Below are 17,610 nucleotides of genomic sequence, written 5' to 3'. Positions count from 1 at the left end.
TATTAAATCCTACCCCTCCATCTGGTACTTTTACAATCAGTAGCTGTTACATTTGTTCACTTCCTGCTTTCATAATATTTAATAAATAATAAATTTCATTTTATTTTTTATTTTATTTAATTTTTACTTCCTGTTTTCCTAATTAAGTTTAAGTTTAAGTTTAAGTAGCGGTGTTGTGTGGTGTTGTGTGGTGTTGTGTGGTGTTGTGTGGTGTTGTGTGGTGTTGTGTGGTGTGATGTTGGTTTTGTTGTGTGGTGTTGTGTTGTTGTTGTGGTGTTGTGTTGTTGTGGTTTTGTTGTTGTGTGGTTTTGTTGTGTTTTGTGGTGTTGTGTGTTTTTGTTGTGTGGTGTTGTGTGTTGTTGTTGGGGTGTTGTGTGTTGTTGTGGTGTTGTTGTTGTGTGGTGTTGTGTGTTTTTGTTGTGTAGTGTTGTGTGGTGTTTTTGTTGCGTGGTGTTGTGGTGTTGTTGTGTGGTGTGTGTTTTTGTTGTGTGGTGTTGTGTGTTTTTGTTGTGTGTTGTTGTTGTGTGTTGTGGTGTTTTTTTGTGTGGTGTTGTGTGTTGTTGTGTGTTGTTGTTGTGGTGTTGTGTGTTGTTGTGGTGTTGTTGTTGTGTGGTGTTGTGTGTTTTTGTTGTGTAGTGTTGTGTGGTGTTTTTGTTGCGTGGTGTTGTGGTGTTGTTGTGTGGTGTGTGTTTTTGTTGTGTGGTGTGTGTTTTTGTTGTGTGTTGTTGTTGTGTGTTGTGGTGTTTTTATTGCGTGGTGTTGTGTGTTGTTGTGGTGTTGTTGTTGTGTGTTTTTGTTGTGTGGTGTTGTGTGGTGTTTTTGTTGCGTGGTGTTGTGTGGTGTTTTTGTTGCGTGGTGTTGTGTGGTGTTGTTGTTGTGTGGTGTTGTGTGTTTTTGTTGTGTGTTGTTGTGTGTTGTGGTGTTTTGTTGTGTGGTGTTGTGTGGTGTTTTTATTGCGTGGTGTTGTGTGTTGTTGTGGTGTTGTTGTTGTGTGGTGTTGTGTGTTTTTGTTGTGTGGTGTTTTTGTTGCGTGGTGTTGTGTGGTGTTGTGGTGTTGTTGTTGTATGGTGTGTGTTTTTGTTGTGTGGTGTTGTGTGGTGTTTTTGTTGCGTGGTGTTGTGTGGTGTTGTTGTGGTATGGTGTGTGTTTTTGTTGCGTGGTGTTGTGTGGTGTTGTTGTGGTGTTGTTGTTGTGTGGTGTTGTGTGTTTTTGTTGTGTGTTGTTGTGTGTTGTGGTGTTTTGTTGTGTGGTGTTGTGTGTTGTTGTGGTGTTGTTGTTGTGTGGTGTTGTGTGTTTTTGTTGTGTGGTGTTTTTGTTGCGTGGTGTTGTGTGGTGTTGTGGTGTTGTTGTTGTATGGTGTGTGTTTTTGTTGTGTGGTGTTGTGTGGTGTTTTTGTTGCGTGGTGTTGTGTGTTGTTGTGGTGTTGTTGTTGTGTGTTTTTGTTGTGTTGTTGTTGTTGTGTGTTTTTGTTGTGTGTTGTTGTTGTGTGTTTTTGTTGTGTGTTGTTGTTGTGTGTTGTTGTTGCGTGGTGTTGTGTGGTGTTGTTGTTGTGGTGTTGTTGTTGTGTGGTGTTGTTGTTTTAATTTAATTTAATTTAATGTTTTGGACCTTTGAACCCAGCGGCTTCAAGCAACAGACCCAATCCGGCATCCACCAAACCAACCCCCCCGCCCTCCAACGCCTTGGCTGCATTCTGTCCATAAAAGTAATGGTAATGTCCAAAAGGAGTAGGAAGAAGCAAAGCTTATTAAATCCTACCCCTCCATCTGGTACTTTTACAATCAGTAACTGTTACATTTGTTCACTTCCTGCTTTCATAATTTATTTTTATTTTTATTTTTATTTTTATTTTTTTTTTTTATTTTGAGCTTTCTTTCATACTGTTATACTCAGAGGCATCTGGAAAATATATGCACTTATTATTATTATTATTATTATTATTATTCTACTTATTATTATGTAAGCACAACATGAACACCATGACACTACTTGTTTACACCCAAATATTCTCAAGAGGTTCTCAAGTCTTTTTGTTTACTTGCTATAAAACCCTCCAATGTCCAGCTAATTTGTTCTTGGATTATCTTCCCGTTCATGAATCATAACAATCCAGACTGCTTCACATGAGTCAAACATGGAGGCGGCAGACATGTTTGTTTATGCTACGCTAATGATGGGAAATTTACACGAGAAGACACGCCAACAAACAACACATTGCACGGTTTACTCGTTTAGTTGCTGCGCTGGATGGAACGGCGACCTCGGCACTGAATATCAAGTCGACGTTAACGCCGTGCGACGTAAAGGTTATGTGGCGGTATCGACGTCACAGTCAACGATGTAAACATAGTCGGGATATGCAAGATATGCTACGAACATCAAAATATATAAAAAGGCACGTTTTGTGCTATTAATAGATCTGTTTCTAGCTGGTTTTGGGTCTTAGATATAAAATTTAATAACTTCCCATAGGAGCCTTAAGGAAACATACACTCACATAGCACAATCAGAATTGCGCAAGACTTAATATGACTCATGGAAAAATACTGGGAGACCCACGATGGATGCATTGCAGTACTACTACTTGTACACAAGCTTACATTTCAATTTCTACAGTATATCGGGCATGGCATGGTCTTATGCATGATCTTATGCATGATCTTATGCATGGTCTTATGCATGATCCTTATGCATGATCCTTATGCATGATCTTAAGCATGGTCCTATGCATGGTCCCATGCATGCTCTTATGCATGACCTTAGGCTTGACCTTAGGCATGACCTTAGGCATGACCTTAGGCATGACCTTATGCATGACCTTAGGCATGACCTTATGCATGATCCTTATTCATGATCCTTATGCATGATCCTTATTCATGACCTTATGCATGACCTTAAGCATGGTCCTATGCATGGTCCTATGCATGACCTTATGCATGACCTTATGCATGACCTTATGCATGACCTTATGCATGACCTTATGCATGACCTTATGCATGACCTTATGCATGACCTTATGCATGACCTTAGGCATGACCTTATGCATGATCCTTATGCATGATCTTAAGCATGATCTTAAGCATGATCTTAAGCATGATTGTATGCATGATCGTATGCATGGTCCTATGCATGGTCCCATGCATGGTCCTATGCATGCTCTTAGGCATGACCTTATGCATGATCTTATGCATGATCCTATGCATGATCCTATGCATGGATGCTAGGAGTCCAGGTTGTAAAACAATTTGTGTCATTCAGTTTTATATTCATTTAGCCTGTGTTGACTGAATGGAGGTCACATTCGTCAGGGTTCGTAGTCTGCAAAGGCAAAGATACACAAAAAACGACAAATTTATTCCTCACAGCAAAATTTTTATTTAAAATCATAAAATGACATTTTGATTCCAAACTAATGCTATTTTTTTTATTATTATTATTTTTTATTTTATTTTTTACTTTTATTATTTTTATTTATTTTTATTATTTTTATTTTATTTTTTACTTTTATTATTTTTTTTATTTTTATTATTTTTTATTTTTATTATTTTTATTTATTTGTATTATTTTTATTATTTTTATTTTATTTTGTACTTTTATTATTTTTTTTATTTTAATTATTTTATTTTTTACTTTTATTATTTTTATTTATTTTTATTATTCTATTTTATTTTTTACTTTTATTATTTTTATTTATTTTTATTATTTTTTTACTTTTATTATTTTTATTTATTTTTATTCTTTACTTTTATTTTACTTGTAACGACATCCCCAGGCTTGGCCCCTAGAACTGTCTTGCTCACTTTGTCACATAAAAAGAATATTTTGGTTCTCACGGCCACCCCAGGTGCAGCCTATCTGCTAACACCTACCTCGAGTCCTACTTGTCGTGCATTAGCACTTAGCGCTAACCAGTCGGTCAGCCCAATATGGCCGCCAGATGTTCATTTGAAGGGTCATTTCTGTTGATGTTGTATTAACAGACAAGTTTTGGGTGACTGACCCGACAGTTATTTATGATGTCCTGGGAATTCTAGTAAACCGGTGAGGATTTAACAGCCTGGAACATTTGGAAGCACGATCAGACACTGGACACGGTGGTCTGGTGGGAAGTCCTGCCACCTGGTCCGCAGTTAGTACTTGGTTTTGGAAAGTGAACACTCATATAGCCGAATACTGTAGATGCCAAAACAAACAAACAAATTTGCAGGTCATCCAAATAGTTAATATGATTAAATAATAAAGATAATTACTCAGAATTCCTAACAAAGTAGTTGAGTATTTATGGGCCCACAGTTCGATTTGCACCATGACTGACAATTTAACACCCAAGAACCCTTAAGGCCAAAAAAACTTTTTTTTTTTGGGGGGGGGGGGCATTGCCAATTTTGTGATTTAGCAATTTAGCAAAAACTGATAGATCAGAAGTTGATTTAGAGATTTAAGGGCCCTTGAGGCCCTGGCCCTTTAAGGCTGGCCCTCTAAGGCTGGCCCTCTAAGGCTGGCCCTCTAAGGCTGGCCCTTTTAGGGAAGCTCTGGCTGGCCCTCTAAGGCTAGCTCTGGCTGGCCCCTTAAGGCTGGCCCCTTAAGGCTGGCCCTTTAAGGCTGGCCCTTTAAGGCTAGCTCTGGCTGGCCCTCTAAGGCTGGCCCTCTAAGGCTGGCCCTCTAAGGCTGGCCCTCTAAGGCTGGCCCTCTAAGGCTGGCCCTCTAAGGCTGGCCCTCTAAGGCTGGCCCTCTAAGGCTGGCCCTCTAAGGCTGGCCCTCTAAGGCTGGCCCTCTAAGGCTGGCCCTCTAAGGCTAGCTCTGGCTGGCCCTCTAAGGCTGGCCCTTTAAAGCTAGCTCTGGCTGGCCCTCTAAGGCTGGCCCTCTAAGGCTGGCCCTCTAAGGCTGGCCCTCTAAGGCTGGCCCTCTAAGGCTGGCCCTCTAAGGCTGGCCCTCTAAGGCTGGCCCTCTAAGGCTGGCCCTCTAAGGCTGGCCCTCTAAGGCTGGCCCTCTAAGGCTGGCCCTCTAAGGCTAGCTCTGGCTGGCCCTTTAAGGCTAGCTCTGGCTGGCCCTCTAAGGCTGGCCCTCTAAGGCTGGCCCTTTAAGGCTGGCCCTTTAAGGCATGCAAACTAGTGTCAGCTTCTCCAATCCAAGGAATTCTCCAAGGAGGTCAAACTTCCAAGCTTTTATGCAAATGTTCCAATAAACACCCACTTCCCCACTTCTTCTTGCTAATGCTAATGCTAATGCTAATGCTTTATTTGAACCAAATGAAGAATTTCATTGACATTTTGACGCTTTTATTATGATTATGATCATCAAACAGGCCCACAGGTTCTTCTATGGAGGTTCTAGATGATGGAGCTTCTTAGGTGGACATGCAAGCGTAATTTTAGAGACGTTGCATCCTTTTCACTCCCGGTGACATTTCTACGTTTTGGCGTTAGCCATCCAAGAATAGCTTCCTGCCCTTTGCTTAATGTCGCAGCTGCTGCTTAGATCATCTTTATTTAGATCCCCGTGCAAGACTCGGACGGCTTCTGAGCGACTTTATCTTCAGTCGGCATTGAGTAATAAAATGGAAAATACAGGTTGCAGGTTTGAAGACCGGTTGAAAAATGTCATTTACATATTGCATTCTGGGATATTAATATTAATGAGGTTCTGAGTAGAGCTTCAAAATGCAGAACGAAAATACGGGAGTGATGAAAAATCATTTTTGGAGTAAAAGTTAAAGTGAAATAGTCTGTTTACATTTGGATTCGGCGCCATTTTCTGTCTGGTGTTCATATTGTCATGATCCCTTGATGGCAAAGGCAAAAACCTTTCTCTCTTTGAACACGGTCATATTGTCCAGCTGCATAGGCAAGGCCTCTAGCGCAATTGCTGTTGGCGTTAAACTCAGTAAAACTACAAAAACTCCAGAATTCCAAGATCCTGAGGGTACCGAATTATGTATTTTTGGTCTTGTGTGACTTATACTCCGGTGCGACTTATGTATGTTTTTCCTCTAGCTAATTATGTATTTTTGGCCTTGTGTGACTTATGTATGTTTTTTTCTACCCAATTATGCATTTTTCAAAAATACATAATTAGGTAGAAAAAACATACATAAGTCGCACAAGGCCAAAAATACATAAAATTATGCATTTTTCAAAAATACATAAAATTATGCATTTTTCAAAAATACATAAAATTATGCATTTTTCAAAAATACATAAAATTATGCATTTTTCAAAAATACATAATTAGTTAGAAAAAACATACATAAGTCGCACAAGGCCAAAAATACATAATTAGGTAGAAAAAAAACATACATAAGTCGCACAAGGCAAAAAATACATAATTAGGTAGAAAAAACATACATAAGTCGCACAAGGCCAAAAATACATAAAATTATGCATTTTTCAAAAATACATAAAATTATGCATTTTTCAAAAATACATAAAATTATGCATTTTTCAAAAATACATAATTAGGTAGAAAAAACATACATAAGTCGCACAAGGCCAAAAATACATAATTAGGTAGAAAAAAAACATACATAAGTCGCACAAGGCAAAAAATACATAATTAGGTAGAAAAAAGCATACATAAGTCGCTCCGGAGTATAAGTCGCACAAAGGCAAAAATACATAAATAGGTTAAAAAAAAAAAAACATACATAAGTCGTACAAGGCCAAAAATACATAATTAGGTAGAAAAAAACATAGATTTTTGGCCTTGTGCGACTTATGTATGTTTTTTCTACCTGATTATGCATTTTTGGCCTTGCGCGACTTATATTCCGGTGTGACTTATGTATGTTTTTTTCTACCTAATTATGTATTTTTGGCCTTGCGCGACTTATATTCCGGTGTGACTTATGTATGTTTTTTTCTACCTAATTATGCATTTTTGTAGAAGTTGATGTTTTTTTTCCTTTTTTTATTCTTTTTTTCCCCCTTTCTTTTTTTCCTCAGATGTATCTTTTTAAAATGTCGGCTTTTAACATACAGCCGTATGTTTTTTTTTTGTTTTTTTTTTATTACCGCAGAAATAAAATTCAACAAAAAAAAAGCCCTGGCAAAAATGTAAATAAAACAATACATGAAAATACGATTACATCTACTGCGTATCCCGATCAGGAGGAACGCAACAAACACAACAAACTGGTCGCCAGTCAGTCACATGTCACATTCAAACGTGGCGAAAATCGTCGCTGAAAATAAATCAAAAAGGAAAATGTCGCAGGCTAAATGAGGACCGTGATTGGCTTCCCGAGGCCACTCATGATAGTCATTTACAGTCAGAGCTAAATACCTGCTTACAAACAAACCGACTCGTTTGTGGTCAGGCCGCAGGATGAGTCAGCCATCCAACCGACATTCCGACTTGGATGTCTTTGGAAAAACGACATTGCATGTGAGGGAGGAATGATTCCCATAACACAATCATTCATTGGGAATGGTTTTTTTTGTCTATATGTGCCCTGTGATTGGCTGGCCCCCAAAAACAGCTGGGATAGACTCCAGCACCCTCTGGTATAAAATAAATAAATATGAATTTACAAAAATAGCACAAACTCCACACAAACACCCAAACAGGAAATCGAACCCAGGTTTTCCGACTGTGTGGCCAACATGCTAACCACTCAGAAAAACAATGTCGTAGCACAGTTAACATATTAAAGAAGAAATATGTATTTTTAAAAAAAATCATCATATTCTGCAAAAAAAATCTAATAAAAATGTAAAATTGCGCATTATAAGGCTTATACTGACATCTAGCGGTGAAACAGGGAAATTGCAACATGACTGACTTGAACTCTACTAAACATTACGACGCACAACGGTATAGAATCACTTAAATAAACTGACGCTAACAATAATAATAATAATAATAAGTACTCCCCAAATATAACATATACACATCCGGTTCAATTACTGGTACAACATATGACTCTGGGTCCGACATTAATTGTTATACGTAACAGTTCCTGGTTCATGCTTTTATTTTGTATTAACTTCCTGTGTTGCTCTGTCCTGTTTTCAGTCGCTTGCCATTTATCTCCCGCACCTGTTTCCTTATTATGTGTTATGCCTATTAAAGTTCAGATGCGCGCTTCTTTAGTTGTTTGGTCATTGTTGTTTTTATTTTGGACATGCTAATAATACCTATAAATAAATAATAATCAATAAATAACTTCTTACCTGCAATTGGGTCCTTATCTTCGCATCCTGGAGTCGATCCACTACACCGGCCATGCCCGAACGTGACAGAATGGGAGATAATGGAAAGCGACTGAAAACAGAACAGAGCAACACAGGAAGTTAATACAAAATAAGAGCATGAACCAGGAAGTGAGGAAAAGAGGGGAAACTAAGAGAGCTGGAGGAGTGGTAGCTAATGCTAGTCGAAGGCGGGTGTTTTCAGGCACTATCTGGGTCTTAGAACTTAGATTTAAAAGTACTTCTTACTACTACTTAAGTACTACTTACGCTAATACGTTTGATAGACAATTTTTAAGTGAATTCAACTAATACAATATAATATACACTTGGGGGGGGGGGTCATTTAGAGACCAAAGTCAACATCATGAGACAACTTGACAGGAAGCAACCAAAGTTAATCGTGGAAAAAAAAAAAAAAAACTTACCTAGACGGGTACAGCAACAACACAAAGTACACAAAAGTCTCTTGTACTTCCTCACTTAAAATTGTGTGCCGCGGTGAAACGACCAAGCAACGGTGTCCAAGGTTTCAGGTGGTTCTCCGTCTCCGTTTGGGGTCTTCAAGTGTAAAGAGCCATGAGAAAACTGCTGGGGTGATTTGGGGTACCAAAAGGTGAACTGAATGGGAAGTCATCCTGACTAGGTTTTATGACAAGAGGAACATGAAGATGAGAACATGGAGAGTGACCTGAAGGAGTTTCTCCAGGAATGGACCATAGACTGTAGACCGTAGCCCATAGACATAGACCATGAACCTAGCCCATAGATATAGACCATAGCCACAGACCATAGCTCATCGACCATAGCCTATATAGCCCACATAGACATAGCCCACAGACCATAGACATAGCCCATAAACCATAGATATAGCCCATAGACCATAAACATAGCCCATAGACCATAGATATAGACCATAAACATAGACATGGACCATAAACATAGACCATAGATATAGACCATAAACATAGACCATAGACATGGATCATAAACATAGACCATAGACCATAGATATGGACCATAAACATAGCCCATAGACCATAGACATGGACCATAAACATAGCCCATAGATATGGACCATAAACAGCCCATAGACCATAGACATGGACCATAAACATAGAACATAGACCATAGATATAGACCATAAACATAGACCATAGACCATAAACATAGAACATAGACCATAGATATAGACCATAAACATAGCCCATAGACCATAGACATGGACCATAAACATAGAACATAGACCATAGATATAGACCATAAACATAGACCATAGACCATAAACATAGAACATAGCCCATAGATATAGACCATAAAAATAGACCATAGACCATAAACATAGCCCATAGACCATAGATATAGACCATAAACATAGACCATAGACATGGACCATAAACATAGCCCATAGATATAGACCATAAACATAGCCCATAGATATAGACCATAAACATAGCCCATAGACCATAAACCATTAAGGCCAAAAAAAACTTTTTTTTGGGGGGGGGGGGTGCCAATTTTGCAATTTAGCAAAAACTGATAGATCGGAAGTTGATCTAGAGATTTAAGGGCCCTTGAGGCCCTAGCCCTTTATGGCCCTTTAAGGCTGGCCCTTTAAGGCTAGCTCTGGCTGGCCCTCTACGGCTGGCCCCTTACGGCTGGCCCTTTAAGGCTGGCCCTCTAAGGCTGGCCCTCTAAGGCTGGCCCTCTAAGGCTGGCCCTCTAAGGCTGGCCCCTTACGGCTGGCCCCTTACGGCTGGCCCTCTAAGGCTGGCCCTCTACGGCTGGCCCTCTACGGCTGGCCCTCTAAGGCTGGCCCTCTAAGGCTGGTGTACACACACACACACACACACACACACTGTGTTGGTTGATTCCTTGATACTCAATGCCGATAAAGTCAAAGATAAAGTGGCTCAGAACCCATAGCCCATAGATATAGACCATAAACATAGCCCATAGATATAGACCATAAACATAGCCCATAGATATAGACCATAAACATAGCCCATAGATATAGACCATAAACATAGCCCATAGATATAGACCATAAACATAGCCCATAGATATAGACCATAAACATAGCCCATAGACCATAAACCATAGCCTAAACCATAGCCCATAAACATAGTCCATAAACATAGCCCATAGACCATAAACATAGCCCATAAATTGGGCACCTCACCCTGCAAATTAGAAGGTAGCCCGTAGACGGTACCCCCGTTATAATATACATATAATACTGCAAATATACATATAATACTGCAAACGTAATACTGAATTTCCTGCAAATGTAATAGTAAAATTTCTAATAGTTATTACATTTGCAGGAAATTCAGTATTACGTTTGCAGTAGGCAAATTTTATTATTTATGTTTGTGGGAAATTTATTACATTTGAGGGATTATTACATTCAAAAGCTGCAGATTTGTATTACGTTTGCGGGTGTAATAATGCATTGTTGTTGTAATGCATAAGATTCAGTGCTGCGCTAATTGTTTTTATTAGTTTTTTAAAGAAAGATGTAGTATTATCACGGAATATCTTGAAACAAACATTCACTGACGTATGGTGCCATCTAGTGTCCGTCCTGTGTAGTACAACTACGGCGGCATAGTGGTGGGCAAAAAAAAAACCCGTTCATTTCAGTGAACCAGATAATTCCGGTTCATTTAGTAAAAAGAATCGTTCATTTTGATCAATAGGTGGTTAGCATGTGATCTCGAGTCGAGTCAGTCCGTTCGTTCACCGACTCAACAGCTGTACAACAAAACGTGATGACTAGTGGTGTGTGTCATGAACGAACAGTTCAAAATAAGTACTTTTTTTGTGAACGGAATGAACGAATCAATCTCGGTATTGAACATATTTGGTTGGCACACTATTTTATTATCGTGTATAAAAGTAGCGGCCATTTTCTTGGGATGAGGATGACTTATCCAAAATGATCCCGGCCCCGCCTCCCCGCTTGCGGGCCAATTGGAGAAGGGGGGCGTGGCCTCTTACTGGTGCAGCCCCTCCTTGTGCACGTGCCTTTGAGTGAGCGGGTGGACCATGGACATGTGCACGTTGAGATTGTGGGCTTTCTCGAAGCGTTTGCTGCACATCATGCAGGCAAACTCCAGGTCGGCCTCCGCCATGTGCTTGGTCATGTGATACTTGAGCGACGCCCGCTGCCGACACTGGAAGCCGCACACTTCACACCTGCAGAGAAAAATGACTTGCATGTATGCTATCCGTATTATGTACATAATATACACACACAGCAGGTAGTAGTACTTGTACATGAGTAAGTACACTAAGTACTCACTGTAGCGGTTTGGCTCCTGAATGCCTCATTTGGTGAACTGAAAGGTGTTTCCTTTGCTTGAAGGTTTGTCCACATTGGTCACAGATGTAATTCCTTTCCTCTGGGAATAAAAAAAAAACAACATTCCGGGTTGACCATACTTGGAATTCCATCTGTTCCAATGCTGAATTGTGGGCGCCCCCCCTAATGGTGGTGCCTTGGTTAACATCACACATTATTGCTTTGGTTAGCATGTGGTTTGTTTACACCGCCATCTTGGATCACGGCCCATAATGAAACATGGGAGCTTCGTTTAATCATGTCAAGCGGCAAAAAAACAGTAAAGTATTTGTAAAAATGTTTATAAAGTATTATTTTTAAAATATACATGAGTACAGTAAAAGTACCTGTGTGGATCAGCTTGATGTGCCGCTGGAGGTAACGGTCGATGGTGAACACCTTGTTGCATCCTGGGTGAGGACAGGGTCGCTCTCTCACCTTGTCATGGTGCTCCTTCCTGTGCTTCTACGGGACAGACGTGACACGCCCCTTATAATATCATAATTATCATAATCATAATTATTATTAGATGTCATTACACATTTGTATTGACTCAAACCATAAAGTTCAGTTTTAGAGATAAATATGGAGTCTCAGGCAACACCACAGATACATTGTAGCCCTGCGGGAAACCTTCCCCCCTGGACAGCCAGGGATCTCAGAGGTGTGAGTGACTTGGGGTGATGCAGGGACTAGAGTGACGCCGAGAATAGATTGGAGCCCGGAATAGAGTGGAGCCGGGAATAGAGTGGAGCCCGCATAGAGTGGAGACCAGATGGACTGAAGCCGGGACTAGAGTGGAGCCGGGACTAGAGTGGAGCCGGGACTAGAGTGGAGCCGGGACTAGAGTGGAGCCGGGACTAGAGTGGAGCCGGGACTAGAGTGGAGCCGGGACTAGAGTGGAGCCGGGACTAGAGTGGAGCCGGGACTAGAGTGGAGCCGGGACTAGAGTGGAGCCGGGACTAGAGTGGAGCCGGGACTAGAGTGGAGCCGGGACTAGAGTGGAGCCGGGACTAGAGTGGAGCCGGGACTAGAGTGGAGCCGGGACTAGAGTGAAGCCGGGACTAGAGTGAAGCCGGGAATAGAGTGGAGACCAGATGGACTGAAGCCGGGACTAGAGTGAAGCCGGGACTAGAGTGAAGCCGGGACTAGAGTGGAGCCGGGACTAGAGTGGAGCCGGGACTAGAGTGGAGCCGGGACTAGAGTGGAGCCGGGACTAGAGTGGAGACCAGATGGACTGAAGCCGGGACTAGAGTGAAGCCGGGACTAGAGTGAAGCCGGGAATAGAGTGAAGTCGGGACTAGAGTGAAGCCGGGAATAGAGTGAAGTCGGGACTAGAGTGAAGCCGGGACTAGAGTGGAGACCAGATGGACTGAAGCCGGGACTAGAGTGAAGCCGGGACTAGAGTGGAGACCAGATGGACTGAAGCCGGGACTAGAGTGAAGCTGGGACTAGGGTGAAGCCGGGACTAGAGTGAAGCCGGGACTAGAGTGGAGACCAGATGGACTGAAGCCGGGACTAGAGTGAAGCCCGGACTAGAGTGGAAGCCAGGAGAGAGTGAAGCCTGGATAGCATCCAGCCAGAAGTCGTCTTGGTTCTCACCTTCAGCCCATCAGGAGCTCTGTAGACGGCAGAACATCCCTCGTACAGACACTTGTAGATGTTGGGTAGCTCCTCCCTGCGTAGACATGATTCAGTTAATGATTCAAATAAATTCCCATTTGAGGAGACTTACCCTTTGGCTTTCAGTTTCTTCTTCCACCCAGGTTTGGGTCCGGGTTTCTTTTTGACTTTAGGTTCCCATGAGACATTTGACATTTGCGGAGGCTTGTCGGGTCTGGAAGGAAGACGTGGGTGACTTCCTGCTCATGACGCCAACTGTCTCTACACTGACCTTTGGTCTGAGTACGTCTGAAACAAGTCATCCTCTGATTGGCTCTTCCCTCTCCCCTCACACTCCTCCTCGGACTTGTCGGAGACGTCACTGTCAACCGGCAAGTCTTCCTGGGGCGCCAAAGTGGGGGCGGGCGTCTCGTTTGGGTCTGCAGAGGTAAACGGAGACAAAGTGGTTCATCACGTGGTGTCCATCAGACGTCCCAAAAGGTGCCCCCAGAAGATGGGGGGTTGTACTGCTGAGTGTTGAAGTTAGCTGAGATGTTCCCTCAAGTTTCCGCTTAAACGAGTCCCAAACCTTCCGTGCCGCAGCCATCCGGTGCTGATCCGTGACTCCGTGGCGTGACGGCGGGTCCTCCGCCGACGGGAGCGGGGCCGCACGGCGTGTCCATGGTGTAGCTGTGCCCATCGACGCAGCACCACACCGCTTTCACAAAGCCCCAGCACCTCCCCTCCAGCACCTCCTTCAGGGCGGGGCAGGATCTACACGCCTCTCCGTGGTGGTGGGCCCATGACACCAGCTTGTGCAGGCAGGCGGGGTCGGAGGAAAAGGAAGGTGATGCTGGAGGAACAGGAAAAGGTCTGAGAAGGTAGTCACAAAGCAAAGCTAAGAAACGGGCGATCTTCTTCTTCTTCTTCTTACATGTGGCACCGTATTTTACTGAAGCTTCTGGAGATACTGGACCAGGCCTGGAATCAGAAGACAACACCAGCTTCATGAAGCTTCACACGCCCATCTCTACCAGATTTCATTGGTTCTCACCTGCTTTGTGGGCGTTCCTCTGCGACAGGCGGGACATTAACCGTCTGCAGAAATCCAATCAGGATGTTGTGGCACTTGTAGAACTTGCTGTGGCATTTCTTACAAACAAACTCCGATAATCTGGGATCAGGGTCCAAGCGCACCCCCACCAGACGCTGGAAGTCGGCGTGGAATAAAGTGGACGGCGGAGAGCAGGAAGAGTCGCGGAGAACGTCCACAGGATCCGGAGACCACTTGTTGAAAGCATGCCGCAGGCTGCGTGGAGAGAAGGTTCCGTGGCACAGCCTGCAGGTGGCAGGAGATTGGCCGCCGGATACTGGGAGGACATGTCAGAGCGACCACGTCATACTGGAAACCAGTATCCTGGGAAAAAGCTTGAGAAATGGGCCACTCACCGGAGGCGCTGGACTTGATTTGTGAACGTATGTTGGTGGACGAGGGCTGAGCATCTGCGGGGTTCTTCTTGTCGGGTCTTCTTCTTCCACATGCGACACCCCGTTCGGATGACCCGGGGCCTCTGCTGGTCTTCATTGCTTTCGATTTCAGCTGCTGATGTGGAAGATGGAATCCTGATGCTGACAAAACATCCAAAAGTACTTTACTCGACGATACTCCATCTCCACTTGACAGCACACTTCCTTAGCCTCTTCACAATATGTACATTAAATACTGGAATATCTTGTATATAAAATAATAATAATGATGATCTTATGATGTAGATGCGGCTAGAAGAAGCCTGGTAGCTAGGAGAACGAGCCAGTGTTCCCAAAGTCGACAATACTCCTCCACTTGACAGCACACCTCCTTAATCTCTTCACTATATGTACATTAAATACTGGAATAGCTTGTATATAAAATAATAGTAAAATAACAGTAATGATCTTATGATGTAGATGCGGCTAGAAGAAGAGTGGTAGCTAGGAGAAAAAGTTAGCGAAGCTAGCCAGTGTTCCCAAAGTCGACAATACTCCATCTCCACTTGACAGCACACTTCCTTAGCCTCTTCACAATATGTACATTAAATACTGGAATATTTTGAATATAATAGTAAAATAATAATAATGATCCACCATCACACCACGTTCAGGAAGAGAAAGCTTCTTAGCTTTAGCCATCAGGAGGGCTGACCGTATCAATGCCTGACGGAAAATCACCATTTGGAGCAGATTTTGGCTTTCATAGCCTGTTGTCCTCAACTTTTCATCAGTTTAAAAACAACTTATTTCACTTTGTTATTGTTTTATATGTTCCAAATGTTTTGTCACATTTCTTTGTTTTGCATATTGTAGCTATACTTAAAACCTCATTCAGGTCCAAATGTGCTAAATGCATATTATGGCTATTTTTACTATGGAAAACTACAAAGGACCACTGGAGCAGTGACCGTGGAAGCTAACAAGCTAATACGTAAACAACAACACATTAAGAGACCGACACTCAGACATTGTTGACATTTATACACAGAACTCGTAAAAAAAAAAAAAAAAGTAAACATACCCCACCGAGCTATTATTAGCACAGCCAGTAGCGCCATTAGCTTGTGCCGAACCGAATGATGCTACTACGACTACAATGTTGTATATTCAAATGTTATAAACGCTCACTGGTGACAAAACTTACCTACGTCAATCCCAGCACTAGAAAAGTGTGATTTGTTTCACGTAGGAACGCCACGGTGTCAATTCTGTAGCTCGTTGAAAACATTGACACCCGGAAGTAGTCCTTTTCATTCTTCTTCGTTAGCTATAATGACGCTTTTAAAGATGCATACCGCCACCTAATGGATCGGAGCATTATGACCTGTGTACCTCAATAATACATGTGCCTCCGTTTGGCTGATTATTTTCGGGTTTTTTTTTAATCTTATATTTAGTTTGACTTTAAAAGGTTTAAAATGGATGGCTGGATCATTTCCAAAAGCTAATTTGAAGTCAATTGAAGAAATGTAATGCTTTAATACGTTTACAATTCCACAATCCATGCATAGAAGTTAGCTTAATTGGGCTTTAAAGGGGACTTTAAATGCTTTTTCTGACCTATAAATGCAGTTAAAATGTCGTATTCTGGTGTTAAACCATGCCAAAGTTTAACATCAATGACGTTTGCGCATTTGGAAGTGAGCCCTGAAAAAAGTTTGGGGTGGCTCAAAAAGCTTGGTTTCAGAGGGTGTGGTAAGACTGTCCCCTTTGTGATGTCACAGAGGGCAGACTTCCTTATATGGATGCAGCTGTAAGGCAGATGTAAGGCCACATTTGTTTTTCCGATTCCTAAATACGCCACCATCATCACGTGGTTGGAGTTCCTGATTCTCTACCAGCAAAAGAGATGCCTTTATTTTGGGGAAGTCATGAAGCAAAAGCGCTAGTCCGTGTAGCATTATAGCATAGAGGAAGCAGGGTTGCTAATAGCATTTTCCCACCACAACTAGTGTCTCTAAATGAGTTTTTTTACACACTGGTAGTCCCGCAAAACACATTACACGTTATCCATGCTGTAGAAACGACAATGCTAAAATGCTAAAGCTACTTACCATTGAGAGACGCCTTGAGGTAACCTCTTCTCTTGAGAACCTTGGGACTGTCTAGTCTCGACTTCCGGATGGGAATGGGGATCCAACACATATGGCTAGATGTTAAAAGCCCACAAAGTTGGTGGTCTTTCAATGCACTGCAGTTTTCAACGAGATATTCAGCTGGAATAGGTGCAGATGGTGGAAGATCTAGAAAGGTTATAGTGTGTAGCTGCTCTATAGGAGTCCACAACTCCATACAAAAGGTTCCAACATGAGCATCATAGGTTCCCTTTAATGGAAAGCCTGCAGAAATGCTGGTGAAACATCAACAACTGTCAATCTTGGTTCTTTGTGACAGCTCCAGGAGGAACGTGAGCTGGTCTTTCAGCGTCTTATCACAGGAAATCCATATCAGGACTCAGCCTGTGAGGGTCCAGGTGTGTGGACAGAGCCGCCGCCACCTCCGGGTCCAAGTCCAGACACTGGCTCTCCAGCTGCAGCAGGAAACACCAGCAGATATGACAGCTCAGAGGAAGATCAAGACGCAGGTTCACATTGCGGCCTCTCACCTGCATGAGGAGCCCGAAGGAAGTAGAAGAAGGGTACGTTTGAGAAATGGCCCTCAGCAGGAAGCGTTTAGCGCCGCTCAGGATCCGGCAGGAGTCAATCTGACAAACAAGTGTAGAGATGAGACGTTTGGGAAATCCTGATGTTATGGCGATGATGATGTCGCCAGACTCGGTCACCTGACTTCCGAGGCGTTGGCCGACGGTGTCTCCATCCAAGAAGAGCTGCAGCAGGCCAACGTAGCAGGAAACGGCGGTGCTGAGGAAGCCCGGACAACGCACGGCTCTGTGCTGCAGCTCGGCGCTCTGCTCTAGCAACACACTCCACACACAGCAGCACA

General features: G+C 42.6%; 2 protein-coding genes across 8 annotated transcripts in view; both read right to left on the bottom strand.

Moving 5' to 3' along the window:
• Window positions 1–10,931: 10,931 nt before the first annotated feature.
• Window positions 10,932–15,946, bottom strand: znf276 (zinc finger protein 276). Of its 4 annotated transcripts, none has more exons than XM_058087283.2 (11): window positions 15,812–15,946; window positions 14,587–14,760; window positions 14,192–14,507; window positions 14,072–14,118; window positions 13,727–13,990; window positions 13,430–13,577; window positions 13,271–13,372; window positions 13,138–13,213; window positions 11,883–12,000; window positions 11,497–11,596; window positions 10,932–11,390 (listed from the first exon to the last, which is right to left on the bottom strand). In XM_058087283.2, exons 2-11 carry the CDS (start codon window positions 14,720–14,722, stop codon window positions 11,189–11,191), a joined length of 1,509 nt encoding a protein of 502 aa, XP_057943266.2. In that variant the 5' UTR covers window positions 14,723–14,760; window positions 15,812–15,946; the 3' UTR covers window positions 10,932–11,188. The 4 variants fall into 4 exon arrangements, with proteins under 4 accessions (XP_057943266.2, XP_078647085.1, XP_057943267.2 ...); XM_078790959.1 differs by having other exon boundaries at window positions 14,587–14,766; window positions 15,812–15,921; XM_058087284.2 differs by having other exon boundaries at window positions 15,816–15,921.
• Window positions 15,947–16,630: 684 nt separating this feature from the next.
• fanca (FA complementation group A) overlaps window positions 16,631–17,610 on the bottom strand; it is a 38,604-nt gene continuing 37,624 nt past the window's right edge. For all 4 annotated transcript variants that reach the window (XM_078791110.1, XM_078791109.1, XM_078791107.1 and 1 more), the window contains exons 40-42: window positions 17,450–17,591; window positions 17,273–17,371; window positions 16,631–17,197 (exon numbers count right to left, since the gene is read on the bottom strand). In XM_078791110.1, coding sequence (XP_078647236.1) covers window positions 17,099–17,197; window positions 17,273–17,371; window positions 17,450–17,591 — 340 coding nt within the window. In that variant the 3' untranslated portion in view covers window positions 16,631–17,098. The remainder of the gene's footprint in view (window positions 17,198–17,272; window positions 17,372–17,449; window positions 17,592–17,610) is intronic.

Source organism: Doryrhamphus excisus, linkage group LG6 (assembly GCF_037039965.1).
Source record: "Doryrhamphus excisus strain RoL-2023G ecotype Guam linkage group LG6, RoL_Dexc_Guam_v1.1, whole genome shotgun sequence".
Lineage (NCBI taxonomy): Eukaryota > Metazoa > Chordata > Actinopteri > Syngnathiformes > Syngnathidae > Doryrhamphus > Doryrhamphus excisus.
This window is presented reverse-complemented; position numbering and strand designations above follow the sequence as displayed.